This window comes from Sprattus sprattus (genome assembly GCF_963457725.1).
Source record: "Sprattus sprattus genome assembly, chromosome: 10".
Classification (NCBI taxonomy): Eukaryota; Metazoa; Chordata; class Actinopteri; order Clupeiformes; family Clupeidae; genus Sprattus; species Sprattus sprattus.
The window spans coordinates 29,315,337-29,337,524 of record NC_137908.1 but is presented as its reverse complement, the minus strand read 5'-3'; the positions used below and the strand labels follow the sequence as shown (position 1 = coordinate 29,337,524).

Sequence of the window (22,188 nt, the reverse complement as noted above, 5' to 3'; positions counted from 1 at the left end):
CATTCGATTCTTAGGTTAAACCAAGGGAACAGGGAAATGTTCCTCTAACTTTATGTAAAAATAGTATATGTGTTTGATGGACTTTGCTTTTCTGTATCCTGATCACCGGAATCACTTTTGTATTTGCTTTCACTGCACCTATAATTCCACTTTTTTAATATGGATTACCCAAGCTTGGAATGTTCTCTCATGTAGCCATAGATGTTGTAATTTTCGACTGCTTCACCAATCATGACTACATTTGTCTTTTGCTTGACTATCATCATGGGCTGCCTCACAGTCTGCACCTTAAGTTTTATCCATAGGATCTATAATTCTGTGGAGCTGGTGTTAAAGGCACAGTCTGCGATTCTACTCCAGTTAAATTTCAGCTAATTGCTCCTCACAGTCCTTTAGCTGTCCATGCTTGTGTGTGCACTCTGTCGATACACAGTTTGGGCTCTGCAAATAGGAAACAAAGTCGATTGCAGCCAATCAGCACATTGCTTTAGGAGCACGGAACGGAGGGATAAGTCGATTGTTAAGATCCGATATAGCCTGACGATGTCATACTCATAATTCTAGTCAGAATATGAGTCTGATGCTGAGCCATTGGGCTGTGATTATGGGGCGTATTTCAACGAACCAGGAAAAAAAATGCCTCTTCGCTCAATTGGATACCTACAACTAATCAGAGCAACATGACCATCTGATACATTTAAACTTTTACCGGATCCCGTAAGAAGGACGGCAAAAACAGATTTTCGATCGACAAATGCCTTGATCGCGTTTCTCTGTTCCTCTTTCAAAATGAATGCGCTGTCAAAATCTGTGAGATATGCCTGCTCACGTACATATTAGCAGCAAGGCTATAGATAGCTACTATTTGTTTCAATGGGTTTTTTGTCTAAGCGTTAGCAATAACCTATCAATAATGGTCTAGAGCGCTTCAGTTAAGACCTACAATCCTCGGCAACATTCGTGTTGCACATACACAACTAACCAAGTCAATGTAGACATAAAAAAGTCGTGTAGATAGCTTAAAGCATATAAAATATGTCCCACTAAGCTCCCGAGACGGCGCCATCTTTGTTCGATGTATAATCTATCTATCTAATCAACTCAAGCGTTCGTTGGTCATTTGTCCATCAACGTATAAAGCCCGCCCTTACAATTTGATTGGTCTGATCACTTTTCCGAGAACTTGAATCTCTTCCAACTAGCTCAAGTCCAGACTGAATCTCCCAGACCAAAAATGTTGTGGGCGGAGTTCAGGCTGGTATCCAGGCTAGATCAGATATGCACTGTGCCTTTAATTACTTCTACAGTGCGACTGTCATTAGTCTGGTGATTCCACCGCTCAACCCCACCCCCAATATTTCTCTGTCCTGGACATCCTCAATAGGGATTCATTGGGGTTCATTCACTGGTTTAATGGAATTAGCTGACAAATTTTAAATCTAATTGAAAGGGATTGGATCAACCAGGCCCTGCAGGTTGATCAGACAGAGGTTTAGAAAAACCTTTTACAGTGCAGTTTTATAAGAATTTCCAAACAGTACTTCAGTAGGCTACCTATCGACCACTTCACCAACATTCCAGTGTTTAATCTACTGAGTTCTCTCTTTCTCTGTTACTCTTACGGTTCATTACATTAAACTACATGATGTATTTTAGTTTGACATATTTTAGAAAGCATACATTCTAAAAAATGCTGGGTTGTTTTCTGTAAACCAGACGCTGGTTCAGTGGTTGATAACAGTGCCTCCTCCTCACCTCCACCAGATGTCACATTATCTACCCACCGGCTTGGTCACTTTAAATTAACTGTTTCATTATTCGAGCTGTAACAAGTTTAAAAAACAGTCGTTACTCTTCCAACCATCCTTCCCAGCAGGTTTGTATCTATACTTTTAACCTTTTTTGGGTTCTTTTTAACCTAGGATTTTTTAGAGTGTACCTTACTGTTGGCATGTTATCCCAAAGGCTCCTGAAAGGTTCACAGATTCTTAGCTTTTAACCAATCAGAATTTCAAAGGCAGGATCTGAGTCTTCAGAATGTCAGTAGGCTATAATGTGTCGTTTCTCAATGTCTAGTTTGTGCTACTTTGATTATGTAGTAAAGCATATGATAATTTTGTTTAATGGACTGGAGTGAACCCTTGGGAACCCTAAATGAGACCTGTTAGACTTTCTGCCATGCCTTGATATTTTTGTATATTTCACCTAACTAAAAACATTGATGCAAAAGTGGAATATATGATTATACTGTCACTGTATTCTAAAAGACCTCAGCAATAATAACATGAGATAATTCATTTTTTTATTGAAATCAAATGTAAACAAACCATTACAAAAAAAACCTACTTTCAAAGGTAAAAAAGAAGTGGAATATCTTATGACAAGGGGATTGTGCAGGTGATGGATTGTATGAATAATATCAATCCCACCAGAATTTCCTGAAACTGCAATTTGGGTTGTGATTTTCTGCTATTATCACAATAATACAACACAGTTGTGGAATTTCTACATTATTTGTGATTGCTTTCATTATCAAAATGTTATTGTCATTCACAGCAATTCTAAACACAATTTTTGAGAATTCCAACAGCAAATTCCTGTAACAATCCCAACCAACACTTGCAAAGACCCGGTGGGATCACAATTATTAGAAATTTCCACAGGAAATTGAACAGTTTGAGAATTCCCACAGCAAATCCACTAATTTTTGGCATAGCAATCTCAACTGACCTTTACAAGAATCTGGTAGGAAATGTTTCCCCCCTCTATGGCAAGTATTCCTAAATATATTCACAGCACGAGATAACCAAGACATTTTTTTTTGGTTTTATATCACTAAATTATTGGTGATATACTAAACAGATGTCATATTTATAAAAGATGAAGGGGGTGCTTGTTGTCATTGCTGGAGATTGGATTAAAGGTAAAATCATGCCTTTGACCAAAACGGCTTACCACACGACAAAAAGTAGATGATGTTATCAACCTGCGACGGCATTAGCTGTTCAGCTCATGGCTGTGCGACGTTTTCATGTCCGTTTCGAGTGTATGGCTTAAATCTATTTTAGGTTAGTGATATATTTATACGTCTATATTTATACATTTATGCGTGATTAAACATTAAGCAGAAGGAAAATATGTTTGATATATTTATATTATGAGCCAAACATTGGACCGGTACTGTCTAACTTAGCTGTCTAGCATCGTGGGGTTGGAGGTTGCACACCGGTGGTAGAGATTACCGCCTTTAGTGGCGGTAGTTGTATTCTGTAGCTATATCATTTTTGTAATAATACAGAGAGCTTCGGTATGCGGCCATATTTAGAAATGTTGACTTCTAGAAAATGTTGTATGCATGATATGCAGCTCTGGCTGTTCTCTTTAGCAACATTCCCTGACTAGCTTGCAGTGTTGTTAGCTTGCCAGCTAGTTAGCATATGCATGTTCCAGTACCATACCGGGTCGCTATGTAGTTTGTCTTTTGCCATCTTTGTTTAACCATGAATATAAACTAAGATGTGTATCCGTGCTCTATGCAGAAACCTTGCACAGCCTACCATGAGTTTATTTGGGACAAATGCCGGTTTTGGCACCGGAGGAACGAGTGTGTTTGGGAGTACCACGACAGACACACATAATCCAATGAAGGTAAATTACGCATAACCCTAGCCAGATAGTTTTCAGTCGAACCTTAATTTAGTAACTGACTGAATGTCATGCTCTCCATGGCATTATATCTACAGGATGTAGAGGTGACGTCTCCGCCTGATGACAGCATAAGCTGTCTGGCCTTCAGCCCCCCTACTCTTCCCGGAAACTTTCTTATTGGAGGCTCTTGGGCCAACGATGTAAGTGTATGATAACACCCTTCCGTCTTTTGTTTTGTAGTTGAACAGACTCTTTGTCCGTAGTCATATATTTATTAACTGATTTAACTGCTGGATAATTTATTGTAGACAATGTTGTTCTATGCATTGTCTGCCATCTGCTTTGGGTCAGCCCATAATTGAATAAGGTCCTTAAAGGAAACTACTATTATTATTTTTTATAAGTCTTTGCGAATACAGAAATGCATCTTGATCCTCTTTTTAGATTGGTGGATGCACACATAAGATAATATGTCCATGTTTCTCATAAACCGTGTCAATTTTTCCTTTTATCTCTTGCTCAGGTGCGATGTTGGGAAGTGCAGGACAATGGTCAAACTGTGCCTAAAGCCCAGCAGATGCACACAGGCCCGGTGCTGGATGTGTGTTGGAGCGACGTATGTGATTTATCTTCTTCACTGTGGGGTACCTCACACTACAAGCTATTTACTATATCAGAAAATTACTATTTGAATTTGATTCTAGCAGCAAGAGGTAGCCAATGACGGGTAATCAGCAGAGAAGTGACATGTTTCCTCTTGTTGATTGCCAATGTTGTCTGACAAAAATAAAAATAACAAATGCATTGATAAGATTTTTCTTCCAACATAAACTTGGGAAGTAATCACACAAGACCCAACACAATTTTAGCAACTGTTGAATATTGGTCATGGCTTTAGTGAGTCTGAATGCATTTCAATGCGAATTGCGACCTAAATTCAAAGGAAATGTGAAATTATTTGAACTAATTGTTACTTACTTGCTGTCTGACAATCTGACATTTCACAAATTGTTGTATGTAACCAATGTATTTGTAAATTACTAGGTTAAGTCAGCATTACAGGTGTTCTCCTGTACACCAAAAGACACATGCCCTAAGTTGGGAATCACTCCTCTGTGTGATAAAACAGCAGAATGTGTCAGCTCTGCTTATGCCTTGTTTAATTGTACAACAGGATGGGAGTAAAGTCTTCACTGCCTCATGTGACAAAACAGCCAAGATGTGGGATCTGAACAGCAACCAGGCAATGCAGATAGCACAAGTAAGGCAGCACATATTTGATCAATACTCGTGGCCTAACTTCTGTGAGGTGCTGATTTTTTTGTTTTTTTCATCCGACTTCCTTTCTGACATTCTTTTTTTTACTGATGCATCATAAAATTCTTTCAAAATCAAATGTATTCTTGTTCTAGCATGATGGTCCAATTAAATCAATCCACTGGATAAAGGCCCCGAACTATAGCTGTATTATGACTGCCAGTTGGGACAAAACACTGAAGGTAAGACATGGGATGTTTTTTACTGAAATAACTCAAACCCTGCCATGAAGTGCCTTGGCTGTGTCAATAGGCAATAAGGATTAAGTGTGTGTAACTCTTTGGTAAAACAATAGGTGCTCAAAATTATTGACAAAATTATTGCCAACAAACTATTTGCTGTAGTTGAGGCCAGGACAGTTTTACCTTAAACATAATGTAATCATCAGTGTGTGTGTACTGCCGTCTACGACATCTATGACCTCAAACCAAAATACTATTTTGAACTGTTGAAATTCCAATGCTGAGGAAATGTATAACTTTATGGTCTTCAGGCCTATTATAATGACATAAAATGGCTTTATTGTAATGGTAATTGAACATAAATCAAATAATATTTTAACTTTCTGAACAAACTGGATTATTTTTTTAATTGACCTTGTATGTCCTTGTCTATACTGCTGCGTTCTTATTTATTTGTAAAAAACATTGATATTCTCAATATTTTGAGTTTTTTGCTGTGAAGAAGTTATATTGAGCATTCAAGATTTCTCAGCTGTATGGTAGAATTACTTTTTTTAGAAAATCGTTTCTAGGAAGTCTAATCTCCCTCTGTGTGTGTGTGCGTGTGTGTGTCTCTCTCTCTTCTTTCCCTCCCCTCATGCTCCTCTATCCCTTTTTCTTATCATGTTGCCAGTTCTGGGACACACGCTCTCCAAACCCTATGATGTCACTGCAGATGCCAGAACGTGCCTACTGTGCTGACGTGGTAAGGGATAAAACTCAGTTCTCCACTCAAACACCCTCTTTTCACAGATAATCAGTTGTCCATATTCTAGTCATTTGTCAGTCTCACTTCAATCCATCCTAGGCGGAGGTAGGACTCAAGTATTTTTTTACCTGAGCCCTCGGTTATCCTTTATGGGTCCAAATTTTACTAGAAACAAAAATGGCTTAATACACGAAGCGGCTGTACAATGTAATCCTACAGGGCAAGCATCTGCTTGAAAGCAAACTGCTTGTTTTCACCCCTGACAGGCTCGTAATTAGGGATGAGAATTGATAAGATTTTAACAATTCCATTCTGATTGCTGCTTATGGATTTGATTCCTTATCTTCCTTATCTTCTTTTTGGGCAAGCAAAAAAAAAGAGTACAGTAACAAGTTTATTTACATTAATTTTCTTTTATATAATATTCTCTGAATAGATGAAGCACAGCCTATACAGTATGTATATACATTTACATGTTTTAAATAACCTAAAACAAACCTAAGGATAGGTCAACAAACTCTCAAAATGGGGTCCAGAGACCCATAGCCTAGGGATCCTTTTCCTTGATGGGGTGCCAGGGGGTCCCAACAAAGTAAACAATTATTTGTTTTGACTTTCATTCCAACCATAAGTAACAGAGTGTATGACTGATTTGGTAATAGGTTTTATACAATTTTTGTAATAAAACTTCTAAACTCAAAAATCTCAGATTAGGGAGCCTGGAAAATTCTCTTATCAAATAGGGATCCTCCCTGGTCTAGTTTAGGGGTCCTTGATATACAAAAGTCTGAGAACCGCTGTGCTAAATAATATTTGAACAGGCCAATTACAGGGCTGTTTTAGAAAAAGAGTGTATTCACCTTGAACTAAAAATAAAACTTACATAAGCAAGTTGTGAAAGCTGGTTAACACAATGAAACAAATGGCACTAACACAATATACTGTTAAAGTTTACCTTTGATATTAACAGATTAAGCGCTAACGTTAGCCACGCTGCTGTTTCTTGGTGGAGATTCATTAACGTTATCGTCACTCCGGATCACACAAAAACAAGAACCGGTTCTCAATTCCCATCCCTACTCGTAATGTTACCATAAGTGTTTGACAACATGGATACAATCCCTACAGAGATAGACTTTTGTCTATTTACCTTACTAACTGTAAAGACACTGTTGAGAAATGAATGTGTCTACAATTGTTAGTTCTTCCAGACCGGGGTGGAGGAAGAGAAAATTAAACTAATGACCGATTTCCATCGTTTTTGTTATGACCCAAAAAGATAGGGAAATGGGGCCAGGGTTAAAAAATACAGGAGTTCTCCTAAGTTGTTCGTATTAGTTAATGTAGTATGTATTGACAATGTACTGGACTCTCCTCTTTCTCAGGTGTATCCCATGGCAGTGATTGCCACGGCAGAGAGAGGTCTGCTTGTGTACCAGCTGGAGAATCAGCCATCAGAGTTCCGTAGAATAGATTCACCTCTGAAGCACCAGGTGAGCTTTGTGTTCTTTTCATTTCTATCAGTATGGCTTTGGTTTATCTTGTTAGTAGCTGGGTTTCCATCCAACCATCAAATGTGGATTTTGACCATTCGGATAGGAAATTCTGAGTGAAAAACGCTTGAAATTCTATAAGAATTGTATTCTCTGGAAAGGGACTGTATTAACTCCTGAATGCATTAGGTATACTACGACTAAGGTTGATGGAAACATGTTTATTCATATTTGTTGCAATTATATTCTGTGTTTCTAAAGTTGCCCTAACAACCTGAAGTTTTGAACCCTCAACTCTTCTCTTTATTGAGACCCTTTGGCGGAATTTTCACGAAGGTGCTTAAAATATGCGAATGAGTTGCATGAAAACCCAGCTACAGTTTAGCCTTGATAGGCGATGTGAATTAAAAGTGATTTGAACTAAATTGGCTTTTGTCCTGCTTCCATTGTTAAATTGGTTGCCACATGCATTGCTTTATTAATGTCTTAAAATGTCAAAAAATGCTGGTTAATTCTCTGATTCACAACCTTTCTCTGCAGCATCGTTGTGTGGCCATCTTCAAGGACAAGCAAAACAAACCCACTGGCTTTGCGCTCGGCAGCATCGAGGGCAGAGTGGCCATTCACTACATTAATCCTCCAAATCCGTGAGTGTCCATTAGTGTTTTTAAAGGTTTAGTCACATATGGTTTTCTTCAAAAAAGACACATCAGAGGACTGGTGTTAAGGAGTATGTTTTTGTGTGCTGGCCTGTATTCTAGAGCCAAGGACAACTTCACCTTCAAGTGCCATAGGTCCAATGGAACCAACACCGCCACTCCCCAGGATATCTATGCTGTAAGTCTAGCTCTTCAGTACAGTGAAGACATACATTTAATCAGTGTGTGTGTGTTCAATGCTTGATAGGCATTTTAGTCTTTTTTGGCTGGAAGGCCTTTTTTCAGGTAACTGGAAAGTGTAATGGCTAGTTCCACTGCAGAAGCCTTGAGAGCAGAGGTTCTGACACTGCTTTTAGCATGGCTCATGAGTGTTTGCCACAGCCTTTGAACCCAGTGACATGTAGACTGTACGTCTTAGTTATGGATCTGTTCCTCCGCCATGGTCATGTGCCTGTTGTTTTTGACCAGGTGAATGCCATTGCTTTCCACCCGGTCCATGGCACCTTGGCAACTGTGGGCTCAGATGGCCGCTTCAGCTTCTGGGACAAGGATGCCCGCACCAAGCTGAAGACCTCCGAACAGCTGGACCAGCCAATCACAGCCTGCTGCTTCAACAACAATGGAAATATCTGTGCCTACTCCTCCAGTTATGATTGGTCAAAGGTGGGACGGGTTCTCAGATGTACTATGCTATCATTCAAACTTCAAGTTTCAAGCCTCTGCTTTGGTTGCTACTGTAATGATCTTCTGTTGGTCTAACTCTCATTGTGGCTGTTCTTGAGGCGAAGTTTTATTGTTGCCCAGAATGTAGAGCAACATCATGACATTCAGGACATATGTGGCATAGCTTGAAGGTATTCTGAGGAATATGGGAAGCTGTTCACCAATAAGAGAGTAGATGTTAGCCTTTTAGCAAGGTTGACGTAATTTAAGGTGGAGCCTTCCATTCAATTAGTGACTTCTGGCTCAATGTAAGTGTGTTTTTGATTTTAAACCTGTCCTGTGTATGTTACCCAGGGCCATGAGTACTACAACCCCCAGAAGAAGAACTACATCTTCCTGCGGAACGCTGCCGAGGAGCTGAAGCCACGGAACAAGAAATGGTGAGAGCCGGACAGTGGTGGCGTCCGTTACCCTGGTATCACCAAACAGGGCTACCATCCTTCATTTGCACCGACTGCACTCAGTGCCATGGTGACACATGGCCAGGGCTCGTCTACCCCACAACCCCATGTTGCGTTGCATGCAGGCCGTGGCGGGGATATCGGCAATATGGGCCGTTTTTAATTCATTTTTTGCTTCTATTTATTTGCTTTAACTATTTATTAAGTTAATAATATGCTGATTCAAAGAACAGCTGGATTCAGAATCCAAAGAAAGTGCTGTGGCATTAAGCATGGCGAGTAGGGCCTCCTGATGAGATCAGAGCCAACATACGCTTCCAGTAGTAACTTTCAACTTTCACCCATTCTAGTGCTGATGGAATCTCAAGCATTCCTACTTAAAACAAAGAATATCAGGTATTTTACAGTGACTTAAAGTCAGTTTAAAAAGAAATGCATTTATATTTTTGTAGAGAATTTTTGTGTGTAAATACAGCTGAATGCCGCTGAAATTAACAAAAGTAGATTATTGAGAATCTATTGCAGATAAATATTAAATGTCATGCAGAGTGTCTCTTTCGTTTGCTTGTGGGAGAGGTGGGAAGAGGCGAACAAATAAACCTCCTTTAAAACTCAATGCAGAATGTTTGAATGACTGACTCCTCCCCTCCCTGTCTTTAGATTCTTCACGTGCCGAGTCCCATCTCTGTTGGGGAAAATTGGAGGAGCGGCTTTAGTGTGTATATACAGGAGAGAACCCTCTTTTGGCTTACACCTGGACCAATGGCGAGGCTATGCTTACTGTGTACGGACCAATCAGAAGGGGCCAACCTGCCCTTGTGTGATGACAGCTTTGTGACCTCGGGTCATATGAGGGTAGCCGTTCTTTGTTGCTCATCATAACTGTTGATGGTAAAATCTTTTTTTTATATTCATGTCTGCAGTTATTTTTTATATGGCTCCTCAGAGAATACAGTGGTTTCTTTGTTTGTTTCACCTTTGCTTTACTGTCATTGCATGGTGTAGCTCGATCTTGAAATGTAAAGTCAATAAATAATTCTGTGCAGGATTCAACGGATTTTTACATAATGTTGTCTTTGTCCAGAACAACCTGGTGCAAGTCGCGATTACTTCATTGAGCAGAACACAAATAACTAACTGACATCCTATCCTTAAATAGGTGATGTCTTTGCTCATTGACGGTGATGGCCAACACAAAATGCAAGCGAGGAAGAATTATTCAATCGAGTGCGTTCCCCAAGAGCGTCGTTGAACAATTAGCTACAATACTTAAATGATAGTCTCTATATAATTTTGGACACCGTCTCCATGGTTACCACGGTGGTTGCTCAGCGACACTTTCTAGAAATGCATTCCAGATAAATCCTCTTCACATATCACTGTTGTTACAGCAGCCGTCCACTAGGGGGAGTGCTTGTGCTTTGTCTTGGCTGGTGCCAGTCGTGATTACTTCATTGAGCAGAACACAAATAACTAACTGACATATCCTTAAATAGGTGATGTCTTTGCTTTAGAATTATTGCTCATTGACGGTGATGGCCAACACAAAACATAAGCGAGGAAGATTTTTTCAATCGAGTGCGTTCCCCAAGAGCGTCGTTGAACAATTAGCTACAATACTTAAATGATAGTCTATATAATTTTCGACACCGTCTCCATGGTTACCACGGTGGTTGCTCAGCGACACTTTCTGGAAATGCATTCCAGATAAATCCTCTTTACATCACTGTCGTTACAGCAGCCGTCCACTAGGGAGAGTGCTTGTGCTTTGTCTCGGATGCACCTCAATAGAACACAATAGTCAAGTCTGTCTGTCTCAAGCTAAGGTTAAGGATCAAAGCTAGGTCCATGAATCACACAGGTGAGGCTGGTGGAAGTGCGAACATGGGGATTTGATCAAAAGAATACGAATTAGAAGCAGGAGGTGAGCAACAAAGAGTACACGTGAGAACATGGGAGTCCTTACAGCAGAAGAGGTGTGAAAGGGGGCACTTTATTGTGGTCATTAGGATGTCGCCTCACTGTCAGATATGGCTCCAGCCACTTAGCAGACGCCTTCAAAGACAGAGAAGGCATCCACGCTGACAGACAAGACTGCCTGTGTGTGGGGGGTCAGCAGCTTTAGCTTTAGATCCCCCCCCATATCAACAAATAAAAGATGTGAGCACTACTACGTCTGCCTACAACACCTCCATATACTAGGAAATCCCAGATCACCTCTGTGCCAAGAGGGGTTATTTGCCTGGGCTGCCCACAAGAAAATGTATTTAATGGCAGCACAAGTGATGTATGACAGTTTATTCAGTTGTTTGCCCTGTCATGTTCTTTGATTACTTCATGTGATTCGCTTACATACTTGTCTAACTTTTTATTAGGTCCACTAGAGAAGCTGTTTAACAATTATTTTAGGAACCAGGCTCATATGACCAAACTTACTAGGGGAAATCCTTACACAGAGATCTGAACACAGCATGTGTGACCTATTGAGTTCCCCACCCATTTTGCATTGTAACAGTTTATATTTAAATAATGTGTATGTCTGAAAGTTTATGTATTGAAATATACGTGGTTTTCATCGCAGTCCACAGAAGTTGACATTCACCAGACTGAATTATTATGCAAGTTGCATAACGTAAGCGATATGATAAGGTATCATTCCCCCATGTACTAAATTTGCGCTAGGCCTACACACCAACTTTGCGTACAGTCAGAGCAAATATGCACATGATCCCAATAGCCTATGCCACCAATACTCATGTCGGACAACGGTAAGACTAGATTTACGATGTCTTCTGTGTTAAATAAGCCAAGCTTAGGTGGTTAGAGGTATAAAATATGAGTATTTTGTGCTGTTGTGTTGCCAAGAAGATATGGTTAACTAGGCGATAAGGAAGTGGTAACGCGTATGCGAAAGAGGCATTGTTTGAGTTGGGTTTAAAACTAGTTACCAATGTTGTTTGCTGTCATCAACAAACGCAATAAATGATTACAAACACTAAAGGTCGGCTCCATCCTACATAGCCAATTCCACGTGTTTTTTTGTGTGCACATTATTCTTTTGTATGTGGTTATTATCCTAAACCTACTAAAGTGTGACAATACCTTGAATTAAACGTGGTTTTATGAATTCCCGAACAAACAAGCTATTCAGACCATAGTGCTGTCCTCATGTTGATAGCTTATTGGTGTTGGGCGCGCTTTCCAGAGTAGTCTACAGTCTAGTTCCTTTGTTTGATTAAGGACAAAAGCAGGTGCAAAAGATTTGGGGAGGAGACTTGGGAGGGAACACGTCGAGGTGGTCGAAGTTATTGACACGATCTGTGGTAATAGGCCAAAATGATGCGAAGGCGTGGTTTCCCAGAGCTGGTATATAAAGACCCGGAACTAAGAAGTCGGTAGTTTCTCAATAGAAAGTGGTCTCCCGTGGACTTGACCGGTCCTTTACAGTAGGCATGTGCCGTTTGGGATAAAGACTAGAAGGACATAAGACTGGAGCTGAGACGCAGGGACAATCGAAGTGTTGCCAGTAATTTATTGAAGTTGCGCAGCGCGAGTTGCTGTGTTCAGCCTCGCTAACTGTTAACAGTTGGTAACCCAGTCTTCCCAGTTTTGTCAGTTACACGGGACAAATGCTTCTGCATCCATTTGTGAACGGCGCGCATGAAGTTATGCATCAAACCACAATTCAGAAAGACACTACCTTCACGAAGATCTTTGTTGGTGGTTTGCCTTACCACACCAACGATGCCTCCCTCAGAAAGTATTTCGAGGCTTACGGCGACATTGATGAGGCTGTGGTGATAACGGACCGGCAGACTGGCAAATCCAGAGGATACGGCTTTGTAAGTATTTGGCATTGACTTTTCCCTTCACTTGACTAGGGAATGAGTGTGGGAATGTTCATGCGCCAAGGCTTCACTCTACATGCTGTCGTTTGCTTTGGAACTTTAAATACCATTTTATCTGCTGCTGACAACCATTGTCTACCCTATCACAACAACACATGTAAATAACGGACATTATGTCGCTGAAAAGATGAGGCTGGGTTGGTGGTCACAATAAAATCTCGGGATTTAAAAACATTCAGCGTGTGTGTGTGTGTGTGTGTGTGTGTGTGTGTATGTATGTATGTGTTTAATGTGTATAGGTGTTTGCGATTGCATTTTAACCCAACTGTTGGTAAGACATGCTGACCTTATATCACAAATGTTTTATCCTCTGTCCCAGGACCAAGATCCACCTCTTGTGAAAATTTCAGAAAGATCCGCCCAGTAGTTTCTAAGAAATCTTGTCCACAGACAGACGGACAAATAAATAAATGAACGGACCCGATCGCATAACCTCCTTGCTGGAGGTAATAATTAGGTTGAATGAGTCTGGCACACGCGTCCAAAGAGCTGCAGAGCATGTCTGTAAAAGAAGCGTTGTCCTTGAGGTAGCCCTCAACAGAAAATGCACTGTCCATTCTTTCTTTCTCTACCCACTGACAGTATTTAATGTGCAGCGCTAAATTACTAGTTGTACGAGTTGAGCGATAAGCAGATTGTATAACTTAACATATGCTCCCCCCACCACCTACCCACTCTTGTTTGGGGGGGGGGAGACTCACTGCACACATGCTGGAAGAGCTCCCGAGTTGCAGAGGGTCATGCTTGCATGAATTGTGGGCTTTCCTTGCTTTTTATGGTGATATTTCAATCGGGGGAGGGGGTGATGGCAAAGGATAAGAGCACGCAGCCCTTAAAGTGGTGTTTATGCAGTCATAACCGTCGTGGAAGTACGTATTATTTCTTTCCCCAAAGATGGACTGTCTCGCATGCATGAGCAGAGGTCCAAAGGTCCCCCTTTCAGAACAGACCCGGTCTCCGGTTTCTCATCAGCTCCCTTCCCCCATCCATCACCTGAAGCCACCGTGGAGAGAACCTCATGGATTTACAAAAGCTCATCCTTCAAACCCCCCCCATAAAGTTCTCAGATTATTTAGAGATTAAAAATGGCAAAACTGTCTTATCAGCAATCCTAAACATAAGGCATAAGATGCATTGGAAACCCAGTCAGTTCTTTCTCTAAGTATTTTTGGTTTATAGTAGGCTACAGTCCTTTTTATTTAAATTAAAAACTAAATGAAGTCAACCCACACATAGATAGGGGTCCAAGGTAATTATGCAAATATTTTTGAAGCAGTGTGAGAGAGCCTTTCATAGTAGCACCAAAGCAACAGAAGCCAAAGAAGGGATGGAAAAGAAATGCTCTCGCGGAAAGTGTGTGTGTGTGTGTGTGTGTGTGTGTGTGTGTGTGTGTGTGTGTGTGTGTGACCAAGCCATGAGACAATCTGTGTGGTGCTGACACTCAACAGATAGAGGAACAGCCCTAGTTCCGCCACTAACGGCTAACCCAGTTCACCTTCTGGTGTTTCAGGTCTAACAGGCTCGGGGATATGTGGGCGCGTGTGTCTGAGAATGTGGTGGTCCTTCTGATCAAGCTGCAGAGAACGCATAGATCACAGAACCTAGTAACAAGGAAGCCTGTTCCTGTTAGACTGGGTCTCCTTTCCTGTTCTTCTATGAATCAGAGAAAACTCACAAAGAGCGTTGGCTTGAAATAGGCCTACTTGTAGGACAAAATAATCCAGATATGCAGGGCACATGGACATGCTTCCTATGGACACGCATGTTTTCACAACACCAGTCAGAATCTAGGTCAATCAATCAATCTAGGTCAACAGTCACTCTCTAAGAATTGTTGTATGTCAAAACGACTAATAAATTACATAAATGATGTTCTTCAATTATATGTATGACCAACCAAACTGCAACTTTGGAAATGTGGAAAGGCAACCATGACTGGGGATTCCTTGGGATTTTTAATTTTTTTTTAATTGGGGGGGTGTTATGGGTTCAAAACAGGACATTCAACTTCAGTTGATTCTCCAAGCATTAATTTAAAGGGATTTGTCCATTAAAGCGGAGTGGATGTTGTCTCACCAAACGCACTGTTGTTTGCCCCTAGGTGACCATGACTGACAGGGGGGCGGCAGAGCGCGCCTGCAAAGATCCCAACCCCATCATTGATGGGAGAAAGGCCAATGTTAATCTCGCCTACCTCGGCGCCAAGCCCCGCAGTATGCAGACAGGTAAATAAAAGACCAGCACCACAGACCATAACGGTCCCATTTAAAATAACACTCGCATAACAATAACACTCACATTAACAATAACACAGCCAATCATGGATACAGCAGAAGGTCTCACACGCTCAGCCCTAGACTTTACTCATATTTCTGTCTTTCTTTATTCTCTAAGTCTCCCTCACCACCATCCCCCACCCCCTCACTTTTAGGATTTGTATATTTACAACCACTTTCACACTCTTTGTACACACAGAGGCGATAGTATCCAGACCTCCTCGCGTAAAGATCTTTGCGTTTATACACAGACCCCCCCCCCCCCCAGCTGTCTAACGTCGTCACCACCATTGCTATGCATCATTCTCATGGCAGTGCCCTATAGCTATCAACTTGTCAGCAGTACTCTCTAAGAACCTTTTTTTTATTGAAACCACTTAAATAGCTCACAAGTTCCTCTGGTCATATGGCAGTGGTATCCTGTGGGCCACTGCTTATTGAGTGAAATGCTGTGGGTTGCTTATCAAGTCAAATGTACTTTAGCATATGGCTACACATTATCCCTTACATATGGTTTTATGCTTTTAAAGCTTTTGGGAATGTGTTTGGAGGTACAAACTTGTATTTCTTCACACCATGTAACACACCATCTTGTAAGACTGTATATGAACTGCTTCCCTTGTCTTTGTTTTTGTTTTTTCGTATCCTTCAGGCATCTCTATTGGTGTACAGCAAGTTCACCCTGCACTGCTCCAGAGACAGTATGGGTAAGTCAATGCTGAAATTTCACTCTGAATATAAAAGCCTTAATGTCTTCATTCTTAACCCCAGCTGCCTGTCTTTGGGATGCTGTTATTACAGTACCACACACACACAATCACATCGTCACACTTATGATATTCTGTTCAGAAAAGCAGGCCAAACTTTGGTCACATCCGTTGTGACATATATGTGTGTTCCTCTTTGTGGACTGTGACGACTCGCCTCAACACACACAACAGTGGTCTTTCCTCTGGCTAGTTTTCCATCATCTGCTCTCTTATGAGCTGGGTGTTTGGGTGTATGTGTTGATGTGCTCATGTGTTGATGTGCTCACATCACATACATACGGTATCTGTAAAGAAAATCAAGTCCTGGGTGCAAGCTCCTGTATTATTTTAATGATCCCTACTCTGTCTCTGTGACATGGCTGAAGCAGAGGCACGAGGATTGCAGCAGCTGTAAATGTTTTGCTCTGCTCTGATGGAGGTCAGAGATTCACTCCTTCACTGAAGCCTGCGTAGGGTGTTGGGCTGCAATGCAGCACTGGAACTCTGACCTCCAGCTGAGGCCGCACAAAGGACAGAGCTCTCCCTGAGTCTGTGCGCTTGAAGAGGTGCTTGAAGTCCCCAGTGTTTCTGCATGGCGACCGATGATGACTCGGCTGTCCTTAAACTTAACCCACATTATTGCCACAGGGCGAGACGTTTCAGACACCGTTGGTTTATTCACCATGGCAACAGACTGTGGCTCTTATTCATGTTGGTGAGGTTGAGTTCACCCGAGGAGGGGAAAGCTAGTTGGGGCCAGGGGGATGTACTTTTAAACCAAGCCTCACTTGTAAGATCATATCTGCTCTGCTCCATGACCGGAGGTCCCCCATTAAGCACAGAACAGGTTGCCATGTTGACAAGGTGGAGCGGTGTGTGTGTCGTGTGTGTCGTGTGTGTGTGGCGTCTGTGTGCCTTTGGCATCTGTGTGTCTTTGGCATTTGTGTCTGACAGGTGCTAGCTCTTATTCCCTCAATTACACCCTTCATACAAGTTTAAGCCCAGTACCCCTCCCCCCAAACATACACACTCACTCACTGAGAACACCTGTCTGCCTCCCTTGGGGGCTATTGTCAGAGAGAGCTCAGGGACTTTTACATATGGTGTGGTGTTCTGTGCTGCCCATGGCTATGTGGAGATATTGTGGGGGGCGCTGCTGATCCTCACGCACGACCCTGGGCTGCCTCGGTGGCAGGTTTGACGCCCGCGTGTGACTGGGCTCAGCGGCACAGCCACAGGGAGCAGGGTGCCACGGATCAGGCATGTTGAGCCTTAAAGTTGTGCTGTTGCTTCTAGAACTGTAAAGTGTATGTGTGAGGGAGGGAGGGAGGGAGCGAGCGAGAAACGTTCACATTCAGCTTCCTAGCTGTTTCCAAAACTATCCCTTTTATACAACTTTCACTTGCCTTCGTATTTTATTCTTCTTTGTAGTGAGCCAGAGTTCTGTCTTTTCATTCTTTTTTTTTTCTTTTTTGCTTTTGTGGGATCAGATCTGGTGGCATTGTCAGGGAGTGATTAGACAGAGGTATTGAAAGTTGACACCTTGGTGAGACTGGCGGGGTGTTCACGGGTGGGGAGCAGAAGGGGGTTGGTGGGGGAAGGGAGATCAGAAGTGGAGCTCCCTGCTCCTCTGGACTAATTGGGTGTAAACTAGCACTACCTTTGTCAGTGTACCATGTTTTAGTATGTGAAAACTACAGACCCCCACCCCCCCCCAAACACATTCTCCTTTTGCGATAATAAACTTAATTACCACCAATTTAATTGTGTGTTCTTGCTGCCTCTAGACTAAATTAGACATGGCAAAAAGGAGCTTGTCTTTGAGGGCTAAATGGTGCGTGAGTGAGTAGAGGTGGTAGACATGGAGAGAGGGAGAGAAAGAGTGTTCGGTGGAGAGAGATATGGGTTGTTAGGGTGGTGGTGTGATGTATGTGCTAGATGCCTTTTTTTCCGTCATTCTGTCTCTTGGTCCAATTGGCATGCCTGGCACCCGTTGGCCGTCGGCAAAAAGTCACACGACCTTGTGACCTTTGTGCTGTCTCTTTCTCTGCCTCTCTCTCTCTGTCTCTCTCTCTCTGTCTTTCTCTGCCTCTCTCTCTCTGCCTCTCTCTCTCTCTGTCTCTCTCTCTCTGTCTTTATCTGCCTCTCTCTCTCTGCCTCTCTCTGTCTCTCTCTCTCTGCCTCTCTCTCTCTCTCTCTCTGACTTGTGCTGCTTGAGTGTCTGTTTTTGGATCAGTGCTATTGGCCTGAGGAGAATTTGGGAGGGAGATGACTTCAAGGCTTACAATGCCAGTGCTAAGACTTGTTCTGATAGCCTAAATATATTTTTCTACAAAGCATCTTCAAGACCTGCTGTTCACCCACAGCCTTTAAAAAAAATATATATGTATATATTTATTTTCAGTTTGCTACACTAGGCAAGCTTGGGTGCGATTCACTCAAACACACTCAACTGTTTGGGGTTTCCTAGAAGACAAAGTTTAGCAACAGTGTTGCCATTTTTAAACTCCACCTGCCCACTGTGGTTTATTATTAGGCATGTTGAGGTGATGTCTGTGAAAGGTCCGCTGCAGCAAGAATGCATGGCTGAAGATCATCCTCAAGAGTTGACTGCCATGGGGTGTGTAAGTGTGTGTGTGTGGGGGGGGGCGCAAACGTGAACCTTTCAGGCGGTCTCTGTGTGTGTCAGAGGCATCTCTACTGCTGGATCTGTCGGGTGGGAGGATTTCAGGAGCCTGAGCCTTGTTTCTGAATTCCCGTCTTATTCGAGCTTCCCACTTCCTCTTGTTTTCCATGCCATGTCCTCGCAGTAGATCACAGAACCTCACCGGAAAACTCCACAACTGCCACAACCCTCCTCCAAGGGACACGAGTGGTTTGCTCTCAGCACAGCGTGGCCTTCCTCTGGGATGAACTGCTCTGTCCACTGCCCACTAACTGGGACTGTGTGCTCCATAGCTAGGAGAGTGAGTGTGTGAGCTAGGGAGAGCGAGACTTGTGTTTGCTCAGTGTGTGTGTGTGTGTGTGTGTGTGTGTGTGTGTGTGTGTGCGCACTAGCAAGAGCGTGTGTAAATGTGAAAGAGCGTACACAAAAACGTCCTTGACCGCTGTGCCAGCCATGCCTGGACGGCTGTGAGCTTAAACAAAGCTGTTACTGCCTTCATTTTCCCCCCACAAGCCAAAGGACTAAGAAGAGCTTGTGTGGGCGCCTCAGACCACAAAGCCTGTCTCTTTATTGTGTGTGTGTGTGTGTGTGTGTGTGTGTATGTGTGTGTGTCTGCGTGCATGTGTGTGTGTGTGTGTGTGTGTGTGTGTGTGTGTGTGTGTATGTTAATGTATTATTTTCCTATGTTATCTGATACCCCATTGATACTGACTATCCAACCTCCATGTCTGTGCTAACCACCACTGTCCACCATCCATTTCCTCCTGGTTTCCTCCATGTACTCCCAGCTGAAGGATTGAACCCAAGCTGGGGGATAGAGAAGACACTGAAGGCCCAGGCTGCTTCTGGGCCTTGTTTGGAGGTCCCCGCCCCAACATTGGAGGGGTGCGGCTGTGACTGCCCCCATCCCTTCACCTCCCCTTCAAAGGTGCCAGTGATGGCTTGAGAGTGCAGTGCAGTGTGCTTTTGACAAACTCGAGTGCCTTATCGTGTGTGTGTGTGTGTGTGTGTGTGTGTGTGTGTGTGTGTGTGTGTGTGTGTGTGTGTGTGTGTGTGCTGTTGAAATATTGTGGCCATGATTTTAAGAGCCTGCCGTCTCGTGTGCAACTGGCATGGTTTTTGGTTTGCAGTGGGGTGTGTGGTGGTGTTTAAAGTTTGGCCATAGGGATGGGGTGGGGATGGGATTTTGTGTGTGTGTGTTTGTGTGCGCTCAAGGAGGGGGCCAAATGACAGTGAATGTCTCGCACGACTCTCACACAACTTTTCCTGTGTCAAAGTGTGCTGTGACTTTTTACTGTTTCATCTCGTCTCGCCTCGCCTGCTGCTCACCACAGCTGCCAGACTCGACTGTACCATCCCCTGAGGACAGCGGGAGGTCATCTTTTGTTACTTCAAATAATGATCATCTTCATAATAATAATAATAATTATTAAGGTAATTTATTTTCCCTGGAAGACAAAAAATGACTGGGTTATTTGTCTTCCTCCTAAGTACAATGGCATTAGCTGACACTGTTGGAATTTGTACACTGTTAGAGATTTTCTTTTCTAAAAAAAAAAAAAAAAAAAAAAAAAACATTAAAACATTGTTCCACCAGCCTCTTCCTTTGTGGCAAAGGCTATGGTCATTGTTTTGTGTGGGTTTTCTTTTTGTGTGTGTGTGTAAGTTGGTGTCTTTTAAAATGGACTTTTTAAAACTGTTTTCACCCTACCAACCCCTAAGTTGTTCAGGGTAGGGAGAGGGTTGAGGACATCATTAATTCCCCCCCCCCCAATAAGCTCCCCTGACCACAAAGAAAAAGACCACAGCCGCCACGGTTAAGTCAACAGTAAACTATGGCAGCTGAAGGTGACTAGCTTTAAGTGTGTGTGTGTGTGTGTGTGTGTTTTGTACACATTCTACTTATCCAGTGAGTGGCAGCTGTTAAAACACTTGCTGGTGTCTGGAGAAGAGCTGCCAGTACCGGCTGTCTCCCTCCTCCACTCCCCAGCCTTAACAGGACCTGTCTGTTTTTCACCACCCTCTGCTTCAGTCTCCCCCTCCCCACTGCGTTCTGCTGCTCTGGTGATGGGTGGGTGGCGTGGTGTCTGGCTTGCATCTCGCTGTTGAATCTGCAGGCTCAGAGAAGCATCCGAGAGAGACTCTGCCATATCTGTGTCTTGTTCTTGTCCCCTGTGAGGAATGCATCTGTGCTGTGTTGGGAGTTTAACACCCTTGTGGTTCTGTTTGTGTGTCTCTCCCCTCTCTGGCAGACTGGCCCAGCACTATGTGTACCCTCAGGCCTACATGCAGCCCAACCTCGTGCTCCCCTCCCAGGTGGCATCCACCATGAGCCCCCAGTATCTGGACTACAGCGCGGCCTACGCCCAGTACGCCGCAGCGGCCGCCTACGAGCAGTACCCTTACTCTGCTTCGCCGGGCTTTGTGGGGTACACCTATGCCACCAGCCCCACCTCCTCGGCCCCCACTGCCGCAGCCCCCACCCCCGGCACACTCCACCAGAGCCTGCCGGCCGCAGCCTCCCAGGCTCCCCCCACCTTCATCCAGTATGCCCCCCAGCAACACGTGCAGCCAGACCGCATGCAGTGAGTGCCGGACCACAACCCCACACACTGCCCCACAGGGAGGTGGGAGAGATGGAGAGGGTTGTCTCCGGGGCGCTGGGCTGTGTTGTAGCGTGGACGTTTGCACTGTAACATCAGGATGGAGCTCGGGAGAGGGGAGATGGTTACCATAGGCCAAAGCACCACATTGTCTTTTTCAGAAGGGCTTCTAAAAAAAAAAAAAAAAAAAAAAAACCTCACTCATTTTTTTTTCATTGCTATAATTATTATTATTATTATTAGTATGTTGTTGTTATTCGAATTATCATTATTGTCAAGGTAATCTTTATTGTATTAATGTCTATATATGTTAAGTATCAAATGTCAAAATTTCAATTTATTTTTTATGTCATTTTCAATCAATGTGAACCTCACATTCGTGTTGTTGGATAAGAATGGAGGCAGGGTTGGCTGTCTGTGGTGCAGCTGAGCTCCAGCGAGGATCCTCAGACTCGCGTGACACTCCCCGTCCCTGCAAAGTCGTGGCCATGTCAGCTGCTGGATAGAGGGTGTTAGACACAAAAGGAGAGAAAGAAGGATAGAGAGGGAAAGGGAGAAAGAACAGGTGTTGGGTGTGCTGAAAAGTTGCACCTCAAGCCCTCACCCACTGTACAAGAGTGAGGCGCTGCTCTCCGTACACCCACGTGGATACTGTTTGGACAAAACAAGAACACTCTTCATTTTCTTTCTCCACAAACGGCCCGCCCTCTCTCTCTCTCTCTTCCCCCGTCCTGCTTGTTCTTGGTCTCTCTCTCTTCCCACCCTTTGGAGATTTTACTGAGGGCAACAAAACTATATGGAGACTTCTAGAATAAG

The 22,188-nt window shown here is 43.1% G+C and overlaps 2 protein-coding genes across 3 annotated transcripts; both read left to right on the top strand.

The window, feature by feature from the left end:
• Window positions 1-3,007: 3,007 nt before the first annotated feature.
• On the top strand, window positions 3,008-10,125 carry rae1 (ribonucleic acid export 1). 2 transcript variants are annotated; one of them, XM_080845496.1, is made up of 14 exons: window positions 3,008-3,068; window positions 3,540-3,648; window positions 3,744-3,848; window positions 4,172-4,264; window positions 4,823-4,909; window positions 5,061-5,147; window positions 5,821-5,892; window positions 7,281-7,388; window positions 7,929-8,035; window positions 8,150-8,225; window positions 8,516-8,710; window positions 9,065-9,150; window positions 9,522-9,567; window positions 9,832-10,125. In XM_080845496.1, the coding sequence occupies exons 2-13, from the start codon at window positions 3,559-3,561 to the stop codon at window positions 9,550-9,552; spliced, it is 1,137 nt and encodes a 378-aa protein (XP_080701622.1). In that variant the 5' UTR covers window positions 3,008-3,068; window positions 3,540-3,558; the 3' UTR covers window positions 9,553-9,567; window positions 9,832-10,125. The 2 variants fall into 2 exon arrangements, with proteins under 2 accessions (XP_080701622.1, XP_080701623.1); XM_080845497.1 differs by lacking the exon at window positions 9,522-9,567.
• Window positions 10,126-12,599: 2,474 nt separating this feature from the next.
• LOC308371060 (RNA-binding protein 38-like) lies at window positions 12,600-21,619 on the top strand. Its single transcript, XM_080845847.1, has 4 exons — window positions 12,600-13,013; window positions 15,181-15,304; window positions 16,008-16,062; window positions 21,022-21,619. The coding sequence occupies exons 1-4, from the start codon at window positions 12,801-12,803 to the stop codon at window positions 21,356-21,358; spliced, it is 729 nt and encodes a 242-aa protein (XP_080701973.1). The 5' UTR covers window positions 12,600-12,800; the 3' UTR covers window positions 21,359-21,619.
• Window positions 21,620-22,188: the final 569 nt, after the last annotated feature.